Below are 21,996 nucleotides of genomic sequence, written 5' to 3'. Positions count from 1 at the left end.
CTGTGACGATTAAATTTGTTAATACATATTGAAACACTTCCAACAGTGTCTGGCACATAGAAAGTGCTCTATAAATGTTCATTTCATCATCTTATAATTATTACAACAATGGCTATATTTTGGATAGGTAAATGTCATTTTTTTCATGAAATCATAGTACTATTTGAACATTCTGATTAGGCAAGGTAAAAAAGTCAGTAATCCTATCTTGGGCCCTATTTTTTTTTTTAAAAAACAATTATTGATCCATGTAGCCAAATTCTGGGAATCACTGGTCTGTCATCTTTTAAAAAGTTATTACCCTGACAACATTTACTTGAGACAGTTGAGAAGAAGTTGTATTATCTACTTCACAGATTAAAAAATGTGCTGAAGTCGCATTTTCATTTGAAAAGTCAGAAGTCGGTTCTGTCACTTGGTTTGGCAGAGAGGTATTTAAACACTGTTTCCTGAGGCCATGGGATATGAAACTGAACTTGGGACACTATACCCAAATTCAGATGATAATTAGTATTCCTATAATTTAATATAAATCAAATAGACTTTAAAATCAAGGGAAGAGCCAAATACTTTTAAGATCTCTTGACAACACATCAACTTGCTGTCACCACAAATAACTGGGTTAGTTTCTGTGCTTTGGTTTCATAAGATAACCCTTTCTGAAAGAATACATAGGAGAACACAAAACCGGGTCGACTCTTGGAGAAAAGATCTCATAGTGGCAGCGAGGCATTCACCGCACTGACGTCTTCTCACCTGGACTGTCTGGTATCCACAAACTGCTCATTGATGGACGACTTTCTGAAGTGGATTCGCTCAATCCCGAGAGACTTGGGGGGGAGAATTCTTGGAGAGTGAGGTACTGAACTTGATCGCTGCCCAGCAAGACTGAAGGTGTCATTGGCTATAATAAGCAAATGAATGAATGAGTCAGTAAGTAGATAAATAAAAAAGGAAACAAATACCTTGCCAAAACCACCCCGAAAAGAAAGTGGAAGATCTGTCTGGTGAGCAAAATGTTCTTCCAAAACTGATGTTTTTAAAAGTACCTAAGTTTCAAGAAATTTATTTTTATATTTTACACAACAGAAGAAAGAAACTACTAAATATTTTTGTGGGGCCTGTCCCAACTATTACCAATTCAATGGTGCCACTCTGAGCAAATAAATCTCTTGGGTGGAATGGATGATAATACAGCTTTTCTAGACTTACATTACAGAAAAACCCCAGTGTGAAAAATGCCAAGAGGAAGTTGGCCTGCAAAGTTGGCCTGGATCAGTTTTGTTCAAATTCACTTTCAAGGTTCTTAGACCTCCTTGGCTGACCAAAGGCTCGTCCTTTTATTGAAAGGGGTAAAACTGATTTATGCTGAGTCATTGGAGACTTGACATGTCTCCCACTGATATGTGTATTTCCAAAGAGGAATGGCAAACAGGACCAAACCTCAGCTTGAAGGAAGAATTGTGAAATGGTTCAGACTTTCATGAATCATTTAACTTGGCGGCTAGTGGCCTCCTCGAATTCTTTAAATCACATCAAGTAGATAGGCAGCCCCTCTGCTTAAGCGCAAGGAGGATATTACAGGGAAATACCCTATCACTTGATGTGACATCCACTCCATTGTGAAAGGTGTTAAACACACGTCATTACAACAGATGCAGCCAAACTCCACGAAACCGACACAGCAACGTGTAATCCAACTTCTGAAATACGTATGTCTTCTTAAGGAAAATAAACTCCCACTTATCCAGAATAAGCAGACAGTGATAATTAAAGTCTACCCTATTTCCTGGTGGTCCAGCGTAGCCTACACGGCACTGATTTCCTGGTTTTGATATTGGATCCAAATATACAAGATGTTACCTTTGGAGAAAGCTGGGTGAAGGACTCTATATTACTTAAGAAACTCCCTGTGAGTCTATATGTACTTCAAAAATTAAAAAAAACCAAAAACCAAAAAACTCCTACAGAGCATCACAAATCCTAATTGAGATACTTACTTATGTGAACGGTATTCTGATTCCCTAAAGTCATGTGAGTTGTGTGGTACTGTTATTTGATGCTAAGCTAACTTGTGTAGAAGTCAATCATAACCCCCCTTTCTCAACACTCTGCATAAACGTAAGTTGGCTGATTCTACTTCTCTTTAGTTCTCTTTAGTTCCTTTTATGTAACTAAAGATAAAATTCTTAATATTTCAGAATATATAATATTTTGCACTGAAAAGGGGGAGCTACTCACGATCATCATAGGTGGCAGTGTCAGACAAGGAGCTGCTTTCTGATGGGATGATGTCCTCTGTGAATAAAATAAACAGCCTTTATTGTAGGTACTGACGGGCATATACAGAACAGATAAATAAGATTATCGCACAGCACAGGGAAATACATACCAGATCTTGTGGTAGCTCACGACGAAAAAAAATGTGACAATGAATATATGCATGTTCATGTATAACTGAAAAATTGTGCTCTACACTGGAATTTGATACAACGTTGTAAAATGACTATAACTCAATTAAAAAGTGTTAAAAAAGAAAAAGAAAGTTCTAAAAAATAAATAAACAAACTGCCTTTAGTGTAATGGTGCATTTGTCCACCCAGAAGTTCAATAAAAGCATCTTCAATGGAGCACATCTTATTTTTATTTAGAGACGTCCAACTAATTACAGTGCATTAAGAATAATTAACTATTGTAAGAATAGACTCATTGACTACTGAGGATACAAACATCTTACATACTGTACAAATATTACAATGGGTTGTTTCTTAAAATGGAACAGACTTTGAGAACCCTCCTTTGAGAATCTGCTATACTGTCAGTGTAACTTATTTTCTGAACCCTCCACTGAAGAAAAGGGCTTTTTCTTGATAGAACGTGGACATTTTGTGGTACATAAGCTTCTCAATTAGATCAGGGTTTCTCAACAGCGGGCGGCACTAAGGCCACTTTGAACTGGATAATTCTTTGATAAGGGGAGCTGTCCTTCCAGCGACGGTCTCCAGCCTCTACCACTGGATGTCAGCACCACTCCTACCCTCAGTTTTGATGATCAGAAATGACTGCAAACATTGCTAAATGTTCCCTGGGGTGCAAAACTGCCCCTCGGTGAGAACCACTGACACAGACAGACCAGGATTCAGATCTTGGTTTTGTCCCTTACTGACTGTGAGACCCTGGGCAAATTACTTAATCTCTCCAAGCATCATTTGGCTCAAGTCTGAAACGGGGATAAGAACAGTCCCTAGTGTTTAGTGCTTCAGTCAGCATTAAATGACGTAATGGATGTAAAGCCCTTAGCCCTGCTCCTGGCACAAGACAAATGCTCAATAAATGTTAGCTCTACTTACTACTTTGGTTCCCTACACACAGCATCCTGATGGTTGGAAATGCCCATCATGATCTGATGACTCCTGGTGCCCACCAAATGTTACAAAATGTGTTCAGGCAAAAGTGACATCTCAGACGTGTTGACGCGCTTTGGCAAATCATTCCACACTCAGTGTCAAGGACTGGCTAGGTTACAGGCCAACATGACACCTCAGCATAAGCTTCAAAGTCATGATGAAGTGGATCTCCTGGTCCAATCTCAAATGTTAATCTCTATCAGAGCCAGACGGACTGTCTAGTAATTGGACACACAGTAGAAGGCAAGGTGCCAGTATGGTCAGCTGTCAGGCACACTTAAAAAAAAAAATCTACCCAATATATATGCTCAGTCATTGGCACCACTGCTGTCCAAATGTTAGTCACTGTAAAGGACAGCATTTGCATCTCACACAGTTGGGGAGGAATGGGCCACAACAAATGGCTGTGGATGCTAAGTGCACTGCTAATCACCCAACCCGGTAGGTCCAGAATGTGGCCACCAACAAGGCCAACTGGATTTTGCATTCAGAGTCAGAGCCACCCTAAATTCCCCAGCTGCAGCTGACTAACACTTGTGCGTTGATGTCTGTGCATTCACTTTCCGAAAGCCCTATCTCCGCTCTATAAATCATATGTCCTAAACCCGAGTGTACTTGAAACCTCATTACCACATTTCATCAAATCTACAATGAGTAAGTCCTTTATGTCCCAGTAAGAAAAAGAAGTACCGCCAATCATAACTGCAACAAATCATCTAGTATACGAATTATCCCAATTTCACAGATGTTTAAATGTGAAAAAAAAATTGTCTTGGAATCAAAGAAATATCATATTTCATCCAATGATTGGGCTGAAAACTGTGAAATAAACATGGAAGGCCAACTGGACTTGAAATCTACTTAAATGAGATTTTTCAGCTGATGTTTTTTCCTGAATATTGAAGTTGTAGACACAGAATGTTTACAATTTTGAAAATATGGACGAGAATTAGGAAGAAAATCAAGTTACGTGAAATTTTACAGCTGTTAATATTTCGAACTCTTTCCCAACCGATCTCAGCGTGTACATGTTTATGCAATGTCAGGATCAGGTTGTGGTTCCATCTGATATTCTACCTTCCCTCATTTCCTAATATAACATGAACATATGCCCATATCTTTAAGTCGCCTCCATAATGACAGTCATTGTAAGAGCTTGTTTCTATCCACACGTGTTGGACAGGTCCTTTAAAAAAAAAAAATGTATGGTCTGCTGGATTAAAAACCTTTGAGAAACTACTGAGTAGGGCCCAGTTCTCTTAATACCCTATGTTTTCAAGCGTATTTCTTGCAATGACATCAGACCAGTTAAAGGTGAATCCATATTGTTCGGAACCAATATTGCTGTGAAAGCTCCTGAAAATTAAAGCAATGAAATAATAAAGCATTTTAAAACTGAGAATGTCACTGAAAACCAAGTTTACCTACTCGTAAGACTGAAATTCCAAACCATTTTTATCCTAAGAAAGTTAGACATAGTCCCAGTCTTTCTTTTCTCTCTCACCAAGTGAACTGGTTTGGAAATGGGACATTCCATTCAGAGTAGTGACTTCCATGTCTCAGAAAAAACCTTACTCATTACTAACCTGGTAAAGTAACGGCTGCTTTCTGGCTGGGTTTCTTTCCACATCTAATTCGGTATTCATTGATTGCATTTTCAATCTCCTGAAGCTTTTTCACCGCATCCGTGTAATCTTGCTTTCGTTTTTTCTTCACGGTTTTACAAAGGTCTGGCTCATTGGCAAGTTTCTTTGCAGCTTCAACCAGCTTTTGCTGGATTAGGAAATTGCTCTCCAGTTCTTGCAAAGCAGGATCCTGCATTTACAGGATAATACGGTTTTACTTTTATGGACACATATGGTCACTCTCATAGGCTCCAGATAATAAAAGTTCTCTTTCTCGTGCATTCTCAAATCAGATGCTCTTTGAGAATAAAATCTTCCTAAGTTTTACTGCTTAGGTATTCTCATCCCATTCCTAGAAGACAAGACCTCCCTCTTTCAATTTACTTTAACTTCTTATTAGTCCAAATCTCTTTCCTTTTCTTTTTTTTCAGGGGGGAGGTAACTAGGTTGATTTATTTATTTGGTTTTTCAGTGGAGGTACTGGGGATTGAACCCAGGATCTCGTGCCTGCTAAGCACGTGCTCTACCACTTGAGCTATACTCTCCCCCATCTTTCCTTTTCAAAGAAAGGAACTGCCTTCCATTCATTCAGTTGGTTGGATGAAGAGCATATTTTTCAAGAAGGTGAATCTTAACCCAAGATTCATAGCCACAGAATGTTATATTCACATGCATAGCTTTAGAAACAAATAAATTTAGGTTTGATTCCTCTTTCTGAGTGGTTCCTGCTTGCATGACCCTGGACATATTGCTTAATTTTTGTTTGTAAAATGGAGATTAGAGACAATATATGTGCATTGTTTAGCTCAGAGCTGCATATAAAGTGAATGCTCAATAAACAGTAATGCTCACTTTATTATTAATGGAAACCCAGCTATCATTTTCTAAAGCCAAGATGGCTAAATTTCTGCAAGAAACATGAGTAGGGTTATCGTGTCTGATGACATGCAAATGAGAAAGTTCCCTCTATAGTGGCTAACAAAGCTTTTAACTTTATTATACCTCAGTGCTGTACATGTGTTATCTCACTGAATACTCCTTGTATCCCTCAGAGGGAAGAACAATCATTACCCCCATTTTACAGATGAGGAAACTGAGACCCGAGAAATGAGACGGCACAGAGGGACTATTTGGCTATCTGCCAAAGACTACTTGGTTTTAAGCGGGAGACTCTGATGCTGGAATTCTTAATTCTTATAACAATAATGTTTCCCAATTGATAAACCTCTAGGGTTCGTTTAATGCTCTCTATATTTGGAGGAGTAAAGTCATAAGAAATAACTCAAAATTAACTGGACTGTGCATGAAAGAAAGAATTCAACTTGGTCTCCATTATCACTTCCGACGAGTGAGATAAAAAATGTACAGCAGTGACTCCATAACCAAAGGAACAAGGCCACCACACTTGGCTGACAGCTGTTCAGTCTCACTACTGACAGAAATGCTCAGAGCTGGTGCTCATACCTCTTCACTTGGCAGCAAGTTGTCGTCTAATTTGAACGCGGTACCTACACGCCTTCTGACCTGAGGGGGTTTCTCACCTACGTTCAGCGGATACTCCTTTGGCATTTTGCCTGTGAGCTCCTGTAAAACAGGACGGCATAGAGAGGGGGCTAAGTGACACTGGCCGCACTTGTCAGACACAATTTGAAGGGCTGCCCCCAAGCAGAAGACACTCACAGCCTCTCGCAAACAGATCTTTTTCAACTCTTCAACTTTTTTCAGGAGTTTTTCTTGCAACAGCTTCTCCTTCTTCTTGAGTTCGAGGATTTTCTCCCGTTTTTGCTCCTCACTGACTTCGGAGTCTTGAGAACCTGGGGGGATTGGGAGGGAGGGCAGGGAAGGTTTCTACAAGGCATGTTTCCTTCCTTTTCAGAGGACAAAGGATTTTTAAGCCAAACCTGCTATTTAATAATAGTTCATTGCTTTTTCTCCTTGTTTCTGAACATAATAAAAGGAAACTAGAGAACATTTTCTCATGCTTCTGGGCATCAAACAGAGCCTGGTAATAATATATGCCTTTTGCATTTTGGCTCAGTCATTTTAGAAGCAGTGACAAAATGCTTAATGTTTCAGACACACCCAAGGGAAAAAAAAATCTTTTTTCTGAGCAGGAGAGAAGGTAAGATATTCTTTGAGATAGTTGTTTAGAATGTTCTTTAAGAAAGCAAGCAAGCAAGCAAGCAAGGCGAAGGAATGTTCTGGGCTTCAGATTCACAAGCTGACAATAGCGTTTAGGTCAGAAATTATTTTTAGTGGTGTTACATATACTCAGTGATAAGAGATTGCAGAATTTCTACAGAGGAAGGACTGAGGGGCAATGATCACCTTGGGGGTGAAGTGGAGTCTGAAGGTTGTAGTCATGGTTGAATTTATATTAAATGGAGAATTAGACAACCCTCTGTATCAAAAATTACATTTTGGGGAAAGAAGCTTATGGAACTCATGGGGAGAAAATATCCTTTCAAGCTACCCTGAGGCACTCACTTTCTTAGCATCTAGTGTTACTTATATAACCTGAGTTCTTTTTTTTAATTTTCAAATGGATTTTTCCTTTTTTTTTAAATTGAAGTATAGTTTCTGTACAATATTACATATATTACATGTGTACAATAGAATGATTCATAATTGTTAAGGGTTATACTCCATTTTTAGTTATTATTATGAGATGTTGGCTGTATTCCCCGTGTTGTACAATATATCCCTGTAGCTTATTTTGTATCTAATACTTTGTACCTCCTAGTCCTCTACCCCTATATTACCCCTCCTCCACACAACCTGGTTTTATAATTTAACTTTCTTCATACTCTTTTAAAACTTAGTTTCAAAATTTTATTCAAAACTGCTACATACTGTAGGTTTTTTGTATGGTTACTCATTCCCAAAATAATGGGTTAAAAGATACACTGAGAAGTGGTTGATAACCAAAAAAAAAAAAAATTGTGAAATAAGATAAAGATCACTGGCACATTCTCTAATCCAAAAATATTACCTGAAGAGATTAAGCTGCCATTGCTTGCCATGATGAACTGATTTTTTGCCTCGAGTGTCACCATTTTGGAGACCCTTGGTGTTCCAGTCTCCGTCAAATCCAAAGCAATATCATCTAAACTCCTGGCTGAAGGAATTTTTGCCTAAGGGGTATAAAACATTGAAATGGATTTTACTCAAGCCTATTTCAAATTAATAAAAAAGATTCCATTATTATAGAATGAAAATATGAAGACAGAGGACAATTTAGAATTTTTATATACTGAAATGATATCCTTCAGGAAAAAAAAGAAAGACTTCAGCTTTGCAGCTAAAAGGTTTTAATAACTACGCATGATCCTCTCTCAGGGTAGAGTTCCATCACGAACTTTAAAATGTCACTGGTGTTCACTCACATGCTTGCCAAAAAGCTGGCGAATCTTACAACTTTTAAATCAGCTTATATGTTGCCCATCTTTGAAAAGTAAGAAAAATTAAGAGTTGGTAGTAAAGTTTAAGAAAACAAAACTCAAAGAACAAAAACCCATGTGCTTGGATCTTTTCTGGGAAAGCTTATCCTCTGCACAGAAAGCAAACAAGGGACAGGACTTTGTCCCCATAGAAACGCTTCTAGTCACTTACTTTGCTTTGCTTCCGGTCCAAGTAAAACTGATGCTGACTGATTGCCATTACCCAGATGGACTTGATGAGAGAAGAGTTCGCATACCACGTCTGCACAAAGAGGCCACTTTGCCCAAAAGTTCTTCTTGATACTGAAATCCTGAAAGATGAAGGAAAACCCTCAAATTATCTGTCTCTAGCCCAGTGCAACATAAAATGTATCTACTGGGTAACACTGTAACAAAGAATCTTCTTAATGGCTTTTCCTCTGCCATGTTCTTTTGCTGTCAGGGGCCAAGCTCCTGATTTTCTCCTTTTATGAGAAAACCAATCACCTGGGTAATCTCTTTCTGTAAAAGTATCGTATTAAAAAAAAACACATATACAAACACTCAAAAGCAGGTAAGAATTAGCCAAATTAGAAACATTTGATTAAAAACCACAGGATGTGTGACCATCTCTAGAGGTCAGGAATAAATGTGATAATATTTTATTTAGTTATTTTTTTTTTTGAGGGGGCAGGTAATTAGGTTTGTTTATTTACTTATTCTTTGAGGAGGTCCTGGGGATTGAACCTGGGACCTCATGCATGCTAGGCATTTACTCTACCACTTGAGCTATACCCTTCCGCTGTAGCATTTTAAAGACAAAACAACCAGGACCTGTAGGATCAGTACCTCCCTCGGCTAAAAGAGCATCTCAGGTCTAGGCAGACTTGTGCAGCTCTGGCATTGTCAGAGGATGAACATAAGAATATTGTCTAAAAATATGCAAGTCCAAAACTGGTCCAGAGCACTGCTTATGTACCAGAGGAAAAGGAGAGAGGGTCAGGGGAGGAGACAGCAAAGGAGAGAAAGATGGGGAGAAGGCAGAGACTGGGTCAGGGCAGGGTTGGGGATGGAGGGCTAGGGGGAGAAGGGCACCAGTGCTCTTTGTAGGAATGTGCCTTATCTCTTCGGGTCATCTTTTTGTCACAGCTGTTTCCTCCAGCCCCCTGACCTCCAAATATCCATAAACTTAATCTGAGAAGCCACCACTGAGGGCTGATAAGGAATTCCTCTGAGGAACTTGGAGAGCCCGCCATCCTGACTTCAACTCATGTTGGTAATTTAGCAACTATTTTTTTTTAAATGGCCCAAAATACCAAACTTAAAAATGAGCAAAGGATCTGAATAGACATTTCTCTAAAGAAGGCATCCAAGCGGCTAATGAATTCATGAAGATGCTTGTATGCAAATGCAAACCAGAATGAGCTATCACTGCACACCACTGGGAAAGATATTCACACACACACACACACACACACACACACACCTAAAAATAAGCAGTGTAGGGAGGATGGGGAGGAAATAGAACCATGCACTTTGCTGGTGGGAACATAAAATGGTGTAGCTGCTTTGGAAAACAGCCTGGCAGTTCCTCAAAAGTTAAAGAAAGAGTTGTCACTGACCCAAGCGATTTTACTCTTAGGTGTACAACACCCTCCAAAAATGAAAACACATGCACATGAAAGTTTAGACCAGGCATACTCATATAGTCACTGGACCCATACAGAGAAAAGGCTGTGATCCTCACCTCCGCGGATCGTGAACTTCAACAGCAAACTTTTTCTCACGGAAATACAAGTTCTCCAGCTGTTTCCATTGGAACAACTAAGAAATGAAGAAAAACAGAAAAGCCATACAGCTTTAGTTAATGTTGGTTTTACTAAATCTAGAAATCAGCTTAATAATACAAAAAAATCAAGAATTAAGACTAAGAACTCAGATCTAAGAATAAGCACTAAGATTAAGCACGAATACATAATGCGGTCCTTGCACAAATCAGCCACAACCTGAAACCATTTTATTCTTTCTTCTGACAGTAATCTTCACCTCATCAGTCCTCCTTGAACAATAAAACCAGACAACTGTGGGGAACATGCACACTATTTTTCCTCTGACTCAACTAAATAAAAGAGTGAGTAAGGAACTCACAGATTCCAGTAAGCACATGCCTTCTGATCAAAGATACTGACTTCCTATTTAAATGGAAAGACAGTCAAAAGGGATGTTTCAATAAGACCACAGGTTAAATTTCAAAAGAATGCAAAGTGAAAGTAAAACAGGACGGTGGCTCAGGGGTGAGTCTCCAGGATTCCAGTTTCCCCACCTACAAGAGTTCCCCTAAATCTGACAGAAACCGAGCGCCAGGAATTGGAGGCAGGGTGGGGTGGGAGTGAACTCTGGAGCTGCACTCTTGGTTTCTGAGCTAGAGCCTGTCGTTTCAGTAAAGAGAACCCATCTCTATACCCTCACTGTTGACATTCTAAGGCTGCATTTGGCGTTATTTGCCATTTGGTGGGGAGAAAGAGAATTTACTAGCACTGGGCATCTGAAAATGAAATAACTTGTAAAAAGTAGCTCGTTCGCAGAACTGAATGCACCCTGCTCCATTTCCTGGGTTCACCCCCAACCCCAGACATTAGCCTCGGTCCTGGCTTCTCCTTTCATCTTTTGACTTCACAGTTGGAACTTTTTTTCTCCATCCCAGCCTTGATTAGAGAAATACTAGCACAGAGATTTCATTCCATTATTTGACTTTGGCCAGATTTTAAAATTCTGTTCAAAAACTCTTCAAAGAGCATTTAAATCATGTAAATCGTAACATCTCTCTGCAGCGCACAATCAGCAAAACCATTTCCTGAGGTACGGGAACCAAGACTTTTCACCAACATGTAAACCTCACGTAAAGCAACAGCATGTGCTGAAGGCTCCCAGCATATGCAGCGAGGAGACAAAAGTGTTCACACTGGCCCCCCCCAAGCCCAGACAGAGTGAAATAAGCCAGCAGCCACTAAGAACACAGCCCCTCATGGTCTGGACATGTAGTGTCTGTAACTACAATGCTTGCCCAGGTAGAAAGAGGAATTAGTGAGAGCTTAAAGCTACATACCGATTTCCTAAAATGTCCGGAGATTTGAGGCTGTCATTTCGTTTAACCCCCAAGTCCCCAAAATGGGACAGAAACAGGAAGGAAAACTCCGAGGTCTCTTCTCCATTCTCCCTCCCCCCTCCCAGGACGGCAGCTCCGGTGAGTTCTGAACGGAGTTTCCTAAGACACTTACGTGTAACTCAGTTTCACAAACTGAGCCTCCCACAGCTGACACGCTACTGACATCAGCAACTCTACCGAGTGACACCTCCCCAGACCCACTCCTTCCTCCATCCCGGGGAGGAGGGCCAAGCTCTCTCGAGCAGATTTTCCCCCATAAAGGGACACATTTTGCAAATGAGGCACAGTGTGGATTCAGGTGGTATTCCCTGGGAAGTAAGCTGCTTTGAGTTCAGGCACAAATTTCACTAGAGGCTGGGTGAGGGAGGCACTTCTCCCTGGGTTTACTCACCCTGGACGTGAACAGGTTCCACAGGAAGAGCCACAATGCAGCTCAGCTGTGTTTTCCTTTGAGTCCATTCCCACACACATAAAAACCGGGGCGGACTTGAAACCTGATCTCTGAAAGCAGCCACCTCCCCCCCCTTACCAATTACAAACGTGAAATTCTAGCTAGCGCTTTTGCCTCCATTCAGCATGTCCCTGCATTGAGAGCAGACGGGCTCCCTGCAAGCAAAAACCCTACTTAAAAGGTGAAGGGTTTCGGCTTATTTAAAGAACTTGAAATAATTAGATGGCAACTGGGTTTGCAAACGAAGTTATGGGAACGAGACTGAGTTTTTAAGTCTGCGAGGCAAAGCTGTTTCCCCACCTGAAATCTTACAAAGTTTTTGCAAAATGTGATTTCACGTATGTGCTGGGAATAGTATAAAAGTGAATCGGGTGGCCTAAACTTAATTCATGACAGCTGCGGTGGCTTGTACGCGGGGTAAGTGGTACAGAAAACTTTACCATGACCAGTAAGGTTTGATTTCTTTTATTAGGGAAAATGAGATGAAGTAAATATGACAAAATATTAGTCATCGCCAATCTAAGTGGTTATGGAGGCGTTGCCAGATTCTTGCTTTGCCTATATATTCTTTTCATTTCTAAAAATTAAAATAGACGTTTATATAAAATGAACAAAGGTTGGTCTATTTCATGCAGGAGTGAGAGCTCCACTTCCTAACCATTTGGGAGGCATCTATTTTAGCCATTTATTACCACTATGATTCTTATCAAAGTTCAAGGTTGCTAGGAAAACACTTTTAATTGTAGGGCCACTTGATCTAGCTGGCAGCTGGAAATAAGATGGTTTTTCTTTTAAAATTTCTGAAATCATTCTTCTAGTGTGCTTTTAAATGAGCTTGGAGTTCTTGATCTCAGAGAGCCAGGATGAGACAGTGACCATGCCGTGGAGCTGGGATCAAATGGATTCCTTTACTCACGCAACACGCCTAGGACAGCGCCTGGCACACAGCAGACAAGTGACCGGTCTTCATTCCTGTCCTTTTTGCCAGTGTTTCCCTTAAAGGGTAAGGAAAGGCTGGCCTCTCCTCTGGTCAAAATCACTCGAGATTTCAAACCCATGGAAGGATAAGAGGAAACTGTCAAAGAAATATCCATCAGGCTGACCCGACTTGTTGGGGGCCTCTGCATTAGAGAAATGGCCTGACATATATAAGGGGTACTCTAGATCACCTGGAAGATAAAGAAGGGTAGTAGGAAAAAGATCAAAGTTCAAAGGAAGGTAGAAGGAAGCAAAGTATGTTTCACATTTTCCATTGTTTGGAGAACACTGGTGCCCAGATAGAGTAGGCCTATTGTAGGATAGGATGTCTTACAGGACAGAACGAGACTATTATATACATTATATTCTATGTATCTGCATGTATAAACAACATTTGTAATTTTCAAATTAAAATGGAAAAAAGATTTTTTTTCACCCAAGCCAAAATTCCCACCCTTGGAGATCTGGAGAGGGAAAAAAAGAAAAAAAGAGGAGTTTCATTTTCCTTGCAACACAGAGGGAAGAGTATGAAGCCGGACTGTTTTCTAAAGTGATGGATTATGAAACAGGCATAATAACAATCATGAATTACTATTTACTGTTGTTTATATGGCACTTACTAGTAGCAATGGGTTTGAAATTACGTTGTGTTTAGAATTCATGGTGCTAGTGATGGAAAGAAATATTTGCATGGTGACAGTAAAATTATAAATTAGGTCTTCCAGACTTCTTTCTACTCTATACACCCATCTGGAACGATTAGTTGCACCCTTTAGCATCAAAAGAAAGAAGCAGATAGCAACAGATGAAATCATAGCTGGGATTAACTTTGAGATTGCAAAATAAATAAATACAGAGATAAAACAGAAGAAGTCAAAGAGGAGCCACGTGAACAGTGATAGTAACAAAGAGATAATAAAAAAAAAAATACTACAACAGGAGGAGAATGTATCCTTAGGTTACAAATTACTCTGCCTTAAAAAAAGGAAGTGTCAAAAATTTAAAAACTGACACCGAAAACCAAAGCTGAATCCAACCCTGTCTTAAAAGCAAACTTCTGCAAAATATCACAGCCAGAAACAATTCCCTTTATCCTCAGATGTAAAGGGAGTTGATGGTTTTAGAATAATTTGCCACACACTATTATGTTTTATTTAATGAGATGCATGGGTTGAATATTTAAGCCATTTTGTTGAAAACTATAATTAATATTTAGTTAGAATCTACCCACTATTATAGACTTAAAGGAAACTGGGTATCACATACGTAAATAGCTCTTGGAGTCCTTTATTCATCCCTCTTCAGTTACAACAAATATTTCTTATCTGCCTTCTATGTGCAAGGTCCTGTTCTTGTTGGCAAATAAATGGACAGGTCCCCTCCCTCGTGGGGCTTATCGGAACCAACGGACTACATCAGACTGCTTTGGTTTACATTCTGATTTCACCACATGCATTTTATCAGCAAGTTGTTTAACCTTCCTGAGTCTCGGTGTCCTCCTCTGAAAAATGGGACCCACACCACCTGCCTCAGAGGGTTGCTGGAAGGGTTTAGTGAGATATGTTTACAAAGCACTTAGCCCAGTGCTGGCCTCGGAATCAACATTCGGTAAGTGATAAACCTAGTTGCATTTGTTAGGAAGGACGCTGGCCCATTCCTTGTTTTATTATCTCTTCTGAAGATGGAGGAGAGCCACCTAATAGAAACAGAACTAGAAAGAGCTGTCTGGCTCCCACATCTGTCTCTGCACTGACGACAAACAGCCAAGCTATTCTGTTGACACATCCGTGTCCCTCAGGTTTCTAATTTTATGAGCTTCAGCCCCTGTAGAAACTGCTGTATTTCTGTTGATTTTTTATCAGTGGTTTCCTGATACATCCTCCAGGTAGGAAATCTGTTCACTGTTCCTGTATCAAGAGGTCACAGAGAGGGACAGGTCAAGGGCACACTTACAGGGAAACGCATGGCAGCAAGCTAGCAAGCTCCTGCCACCCCACCCCTCGTCTGGAGTATCCAGATAAGGAGGAATGTGCCCCAGCACGTACACACTTACAAAAATGCTAAGAAGTGTGCACTGACGACTGCAGCGGGCGGTGGGGTGGAGGGAGGGGGTGATGCTTTGGGGTAATGAAAAGACGAGGAAAAGTCTTGGACAGAGAGGATCCAACTGTCTCTCTGAATCTTAATGATTGAAAGTAGATGGCAACCAAAGGTTTAACACTGGGCAAGGACAGGAAAGAAATCATCAGAAGCTTGGGGTTTGTTTTTTTTTTTTTTTAAATGGCACTTATAATATAGGTTAATCATTAAACTGCAAATTCACCTGGAAATGACTTAAATTTGGGATAGTCACGGCTGTAGCGTATGACTGTACATCAAATAATGACTCACAGAGGGTGATCCCCTGCTGTGACTTGAAGCAAACCAAAATCACTGTATTTACTGACTTATTCTTTCTTTCATTAAAAAAAAGTTAACACTTGAGGAATATACTGTTAGTACCTACGACCCAGCTAGCAGATCTGTTCTGCCTCCTGGAGTCCCAGAAAAATTAGAATTTTGCAGGATTATGAGCTTTGAGAAAGCCAAATTGACCTCCCCTCAATCCAGTCAGCCATCCTTCGACCCATCAAAAATATTTATGTGACTGAGAATGAGTCTTTCTGACAACGTTATGGGGAGGTTCTCCTTTTAGCCTTACTTCATAGAAGGCTGAATATCAGATATGCTCAGGACAGAACTGTCTGACCCAAAACACTGATAGCGCAGAGAATAAGAAAATCTGATTCAGAGGATAATTTTTGATGATATAACTATGCTTTGGTAGGTGAGGTGTGTTGATTAAGAAGATCAAAATTTTGCTATAAAATAATGAATTTGGGAGTTCTGTTTTTCTCAGCTAGGTAATGTCTTTAGGAAGAAATGGTTCTTCGAATTGTTTTTTAAATGCAAATGTTACCTCCCAGAGGGACTCAGCATAACTGATCGGACTACAAGAGGCCATGCTCACAGTGTCCAGTGTGCTGAGCTAAAATTTCATAACGTACCCAAATGGTACACACTCGGATAGCGAGAATGACTTTTTTGGATGCAATGTCACAAACTTCCACATATATAACATCAGGTCTTAAACATTCTGAGTATTTTGGGAAATGTTTAGACAAAGATGTTCTGGGTATCAGAAAATTAATAATATAAAACTCTGATGGGGGGAGGGTATAGTTCAAGTGGTAGAGCATATGCTTAGCATGCATGAGGTCCTGGGTTCAATCCCCAGTACCTCCTCTAAAAATATATAACAACAATAATAGTAAATAAACCTAATTACTCCCACACCCTGGAAAAAAAAACCTGATCATTGAAGAGGATGTCATCTTCTATAAATTTCCTCTGTGGCCAAATCGCTAACCTCTCAGGGCTGATCTAATGACTTCCTGTTATCACTTGCATCAGAGTGCTCACCGCACTGTTTCTGGTACAATCAGGGCTGACCCGTCACTCAGGGAGACCTGCCTGGCTCTTCTGGGTGTTGACAGCTGGTGTCCCTTCTCACAGGTTCGTATCCAATGTGCTTATTAAACATTTTCCATAAAATCTCTGATTTTGAATATAATTCTGCTTTTCCAGATAAACTGTCAGGTCCTTGATGACAAGGACTTGGATTTTTTTTTTTCCTTAAATGAGATAAAGAATATAAAATACTAGCTCATAGCCCTTGCAAACAGAATAGTCTCAATAAAAAAAATTTTTTTTTGAAAATATAAAATTGGGTACATTGTCCTTTGTTAGAAACTTATTTCTGAAGGATGAATAAATTAAAACCAAACCCATCTCGAGTTACCAGTATACACTGAAGATAATTTTACTATTTATGCCCCTTCATGGAAAAATTCTTCATATAGCTTTATGAACTAACTAGTTTTCTCTGCATTTGGACTAGTCAGTCCTATTCAAGATCTATCTTTCACTTTTCTATACGTGCGAACAATTCCACCACTTGGTAAATACCTAGAAACACAAAGTAAGAGATTAAATAATGAAATCTAATGGTTCTGCCTGTCCACCAGTCACTTCCTCTTCTTCAAACACCATCTTCAGTTTCTACAGGGAACGTGTTTACTCTTTAAGCTCTGGTCACAGTGACTTCTCGCTTTTTACAACGTGCCCACCTCTCTGCCATCAGCACATGCTGTTCTCTGACTAGAACATGCCAACCCTTGCTTCATAAGCCTGGCTTCTTCTCACCCTTCAGGTCTCAGCTTAAATGTCACCTTTCTCAGAGAAGCCTTCCCTGAACACACTAACATGTCCCCACCCACCCCATTACTGTCCCTCCACCTCACTGGTGTCCATCAGAGACTATTCAAAACTTATAATTATGTCTTTATTCTTTGCTTACTTGTTTGCTTCTCATTACCCATCCCCCTAAACGACTTCAAAGCAAACACACACAGGGTGATAGAAACTATTTATCACCCCCAGGATCTATTTTTCCCTCTTCATTTTAGTAACAAAACACCTTGAATTATGGCTTTGTCCATGACCACCCGCCTGGAGACTACACTTCCCAGCCTCCTTTGTAATTAGACTTGATGACTTTATGAATAATAAGGCTACTTGCTTTGGCTTCTTTCCATCTGCCTACCAGTTGTGAAATGAAGACTCACCAGTGCCCAGCAAATTCTCTGAGGGCTCCTTGACTTAGAACTGCTTAGAATTCTAATTGTGATTAACTAGAGGAGGAAAAGGCAAATGCCTATGCTGTCCAGTAAACTTCCTATAAATTAGAGTATGGTGTGCAGGGAAAAATATGCACTCAGTGAAAGAATGCACTAACCCACTGTGCCCACATAATGATCTGTGAGGTAGACAGGACAGACAGAATTCTTTGAACTTGACAGTTGAGGAAATAAAGGCCCAGAAAGGTTGACTGATAGCTCCAGGTCAGCCAACCGGTAAGCGGGTGCGCAGGACTGGTTCTTATTTCAAATCCACACTACGGGGTTGGAGTTCTCCTCCCACTGACTCTGTGGAAGGTTTTAACGATGAAATTGATTATTGGTGTGGCCGGAGCTTAATTATACACTTTACAAACAGGATGGACTGGTCTCCGGGTGACATTCTGTAATTCCTTTTTTCCCCTGCACACCATACTTTATTGTGTATTGATGTGGAAAGTGCACACATTCTCTTCCTTCTCCTACAGTTAACCTCACCTAGAAGTTAAGCAGCATTAGAAGCGGCATGCTAATCAAGGTCCGCAGGGATGGGGGCAGTGGTGGCAAAAGCAGGGAGGGTTTAGAGATGGTCAGGATGGCCGTGCTCAGAAAAATAAGCAAGTCACTGAGTTAAATGAAACGAACCCTGCGCTTTGATGACAAGCAAACAGGAAGAATTTTGTGCTGGTTTCTTAATTTGTCTGGCTCTAGGCATTTGAGGATTCCAATAATTTTAAAAAATCAGTGAACTGACAGCTAAAAACCTTTTTCCCCACCCCGAAGTGCCCCTGGGTAATGACGTGTATCACAAAATTTTCTTGGCATGTTACAATGTGGAAAGGTACTAATCTTGAAAGGCATTTTATCCTACCGTGGTCTACCTATAACACCTAGCCTCGCTGGCCATTTTTATTCCTCCCATCGCTGACAGGTTCTGATTTTTCCTGCTGAAGTAACTTGCTAAAGGGTTACCACTCAGTCATGACATCTAACACTTTACTCAGCCACTGACCTATTGTCTACTTCTTTGTGGAGAACAGACATCTTTCCCTGAAATACTGAATGAACAGTAAAAACCTAGAAAGAACATCAGTTTGCTTTTTTTTTTTTTAAAGTAAAACCTCATCGTTCTTAAGTTTGAACATCCTATGATTTGAAGTTGAGTTGAGTTCTGGTACGTTTCACATTCCGTAAGAATCTGCAGCGACACATTTCATGCACGAAGAAAAACTGCGTAGGATCTGAATTTTTAATACCCTGAATTTTTGTGGATTTGAACTCAGAATTTAAAATTTTTCTTTTAATTTGCATCACGCCTTAGGGCATTATAATTAACGAATGAGGAAGGGCAGAATGCTTAGTCTCTGAAAAGAGAACATTTGAGTGTGTACTCTTCAGTGGTACATTAGGCCTCCAGGTTTGTAGCAATGTTGGGTCCTTCCCTAACCAAATAGTGATCCAAGAATACTTCTCATTCTCTTTTTCTGTGTGTGTGTCTCTCCCTCACTACAAAGGAATAACCAGTTATCGAGTAATGACTGTGTATCGGGCACAATGTTAAATATAATCTCGTTTAATTCTTACAACCCCCAATGCAGCTAGTTGCATTGCCATTAGCGCACTACCATGCATTAGTGCAGATGAGGAAATGGAGTTAAAAGGGAGATGAAGCAATGTGCCAAAAGCCACACAGCAAACAGACACTGGATTGCGTCCGAAACCCTTGCACTGTGTCATTATACCACATGGACTGCAAACATACTGACACCCCTGGCTGTCTAAAGCCTTACAGACAACATATAGGGTGAGCACCTGCTGGGTTTTCTAGGAGGTAGAACAAACACAGTCCCCGATATTCAGAGGCTGTAACTGATAGACATTACGTGGAAAGGACAGAAGGCCTCAGCCTGTGGATCTTGGACCAACTCCTTTTCAAAACAGCCTTGTGGCATCTTATTGGCAAACCGTCTTCCTTCTGGCTGGTTTTTAAGCCATGTAATTAGAACACAGCAGGTATGTGGTTCAAGAGGCTGACCATCTACACAGCCTCCCATCCCAGCCTCTGTTTTGTTCCAGTTTGCCAATCTGACCTTCCTTCCTGCCCAGCCATTGGCATCCTGCTGGAGCACAGGGCCACGCAATCAGCCGCAGCACGGTCCTCCTCTGGGACAGCAGTGTCTGTCACCCTTTAAAAGACGCATTCCCTCATTTGTGCCAGATGAGCCGGGACGGGGACTTTAGAACATCCTCCTGCCAAGGAAACCCTTAAGTTGTCCAGACGTGAAAACATAAAGACACTGAAAGAAAAATCCACCATCTGATTAAACAGAAGAAGCAAGGAGGAGGCAAACAATGGTACAGAGTGTCTGGACACCTGCTAAAAAAAAAAAAAACAAGAAAGAGAAAGCAAGACAGTGATGACACCAGATGACCTGCTCATGGCCCTTTTTGAACTGGACGGCCTGCCTTGAAAATGAAATAGGAAAACTGCAAACTGAAAAAGGAAGTGGCCTCTGACTCTTGTCCAGACTCTGAAATGAACATGCAAACCTGATTAGGATCAGTGTCAAACAATATTTACCGATTTCTATGAAACTGTGAATGTAAAGAAAGGCCTGTGAGTCATGAGCAACTGAGAGGAAATTAACTGCAGTATTTACTGTGCAGATTCTGATTCACCATTATTTTGGAAGAAAGCCTGGTTGTTTTCAGCAGATGCATTTATAGTCTGTGGGAATCTCAATTTTACCAAGCCGCATTAGCTAAGAAATTACTCATGAGTCGATGTAAGTTATATTTTACAAGCAAGACTCAGGGGGAAAAAACCCACTTTAAGAAACGCTATTTCTTAAAGTAAAATTCAGGGAAGAAATAAATTATCAAAAAATGTTAACAGAGATGAAGTCTACCTGAAGAAAACACGATAGGCAATAATTTGATCTCATAAAACAGATAAACTAGGGGCTACCTGTTTGCACTGGCTCAAGTTCATTATACTTCAACCTCCCCTCCCATCAATGGAAACAACCCAAATGTCCATCAAGAGAGAAATGGTTACCAAAGTTCATAGCAGCACTATTTACAATTGCAAAGACATAGAAACAACCTAAGTGTCCATCAACAGATGACTGGATAAAGAAGATATATACATACATACACACACACAATGGAATACCACTCAGCCGTAAAGAAGGATGAGATTTTTGTCATTTGCAACATGACCTGGAGGGCATTATGCTAAGCAAAGTAAGTCAGACAGAGGAAGACGAATCTCGTATATCACTTAACCTAAGGAATAAAAAAAAATGTCACTAGCTAGCGAATATCAGATAAAAGAAGCAGACTCACAGATACAGAGCACAAACCAGTGTGGGGAGGGGCAATAAACAGGTGAGGGAGTGGGAGGTGCAAACCACTGGGTGTGAGACAGGCTCGAGGATGTATGGTACAACCCGGGGAATACAGCCAATGTTTTGTGATAACTGTAAGTGGAAAGTAACCTTTAAAAATTGCATTGAAAAAAAGAGAGAACTGGTTAAGTACATTATGTATTTCTACATCACGGAGTCCAAGGCAGCTTTAAAAAGAGTGGAAAGAGATCTGTTTTATAAGTGACTTGAAGAAATACGACACAATACGGAGTCGTGTACAGAGTAAGATTTCTTCCCCTCTGTGCAAGCTTGGTACGTACACTGACAAAGTCTGAGTGGACCAGTATCATCCCCTTGACAGTGATTATCACAAGGGAGGGATGAGGGTTGCTGAAGGACTTCTTGCCCCAAGTGACATGTTTCTGAAGTGTGTGCTTTTTTTTTGTTTCTTTTATAATGACTGTTTAAAACTTTTGATAAAAAAAAATTAAAATATATAACTGTAAGTAAAAATGACTTTGAAAACCATCTGAAAAAAATGCCATGGCCATCGTATCTAGCATGATTAGAAATCCGGTCTTAGAAACAAATTTTAAAATACACCCAATATTACTCATATTCCTCCTGGAAATTAAGTATTCCTTACTTCAATAGATCTGGGTCACTGGGCCAAAAAGATAGCGACCAAGTTCTAACTGCATGATTCAGACATGCTCACTTACTGTCTCTCTCACACAGATGGATCTTTGTTGTTGAACATAACGCTTTATTATTTTTACTGATAATTCCCAATAGGAAGGCTCAGTGCCCAGCTAGTCTGATCCAGGAGAGCTGGACGGGCATTCAGAGGGGGCGGTGGTT

General features: G+C 40.2%; 1 protein-coding gene across 4 annotated transcripts in view; it reads right to left on the bottom strand.

Moving 5' to 3' along the window:
* The window catches only part of FRMD4B (FERM domain containing 4B), a 284,910-nt gene that overhangs the window by 12,326 nt on the left and 250,588 nt on the right, over positions 1 to 21,996 (bottom strand). For all 4 annotated transcript variants that reach the window (XM_064496320.1, XM_031470717.2, XM_064496319.1 and 1 more), the window contains 8 exons: positions 10,199 to 10,275; positions 8,645 to 8,783; positions 8,025 to 8,166; positions 6,713 to 6,846; positions 6,497 to 6,616; positions 4,994 to 5,222; positions 2,242 to 2,298; positions 757 to 904 (listed from right to left, as the gene is read on the bottom strand). In XM_064496320.1, coding sequence (XP_064352390.1) covers positions 757 to 904; positions 2,242 to 2,298; positions 4,994 to 5,222; positions 6,497 to 6,616; positions 6,713 to 6,846; positions 8,025 to 8,166; positions 8,645 to 8,783; positions 10,199 to 10,275 — 1,046 coding nt within the window. The remainder of the gene's footprint in view (positions 1 to 756; positions 905 to 2,241; positions 2,299 to 4,993; positions 5,223 to 6,496; positions 6,617 to 6,712; positions 6,847 to 8,024; positions 8,167 to 8,644; positions 8,784 to 10,198; positions 10,276 to 21,996) is intronic.

Source organism: Camelus dromedarius, chromosome 17 (genome assembly GCF_036321535.1).
Source record: "Camelus dromedarius isolate mCamDro1 chromosome 17, mCamDro1.pat, whole genome shotgun sequence".
Lineage (NCBI taxonomy): Eukaryota > Metazoa > Chordata > Mammalia > Artiodactyla > Camelidae > Camelus > Camelus dromedarius.
This window is presented reverse-complemented; position numbering and strand designations above follow the sequence as displayed.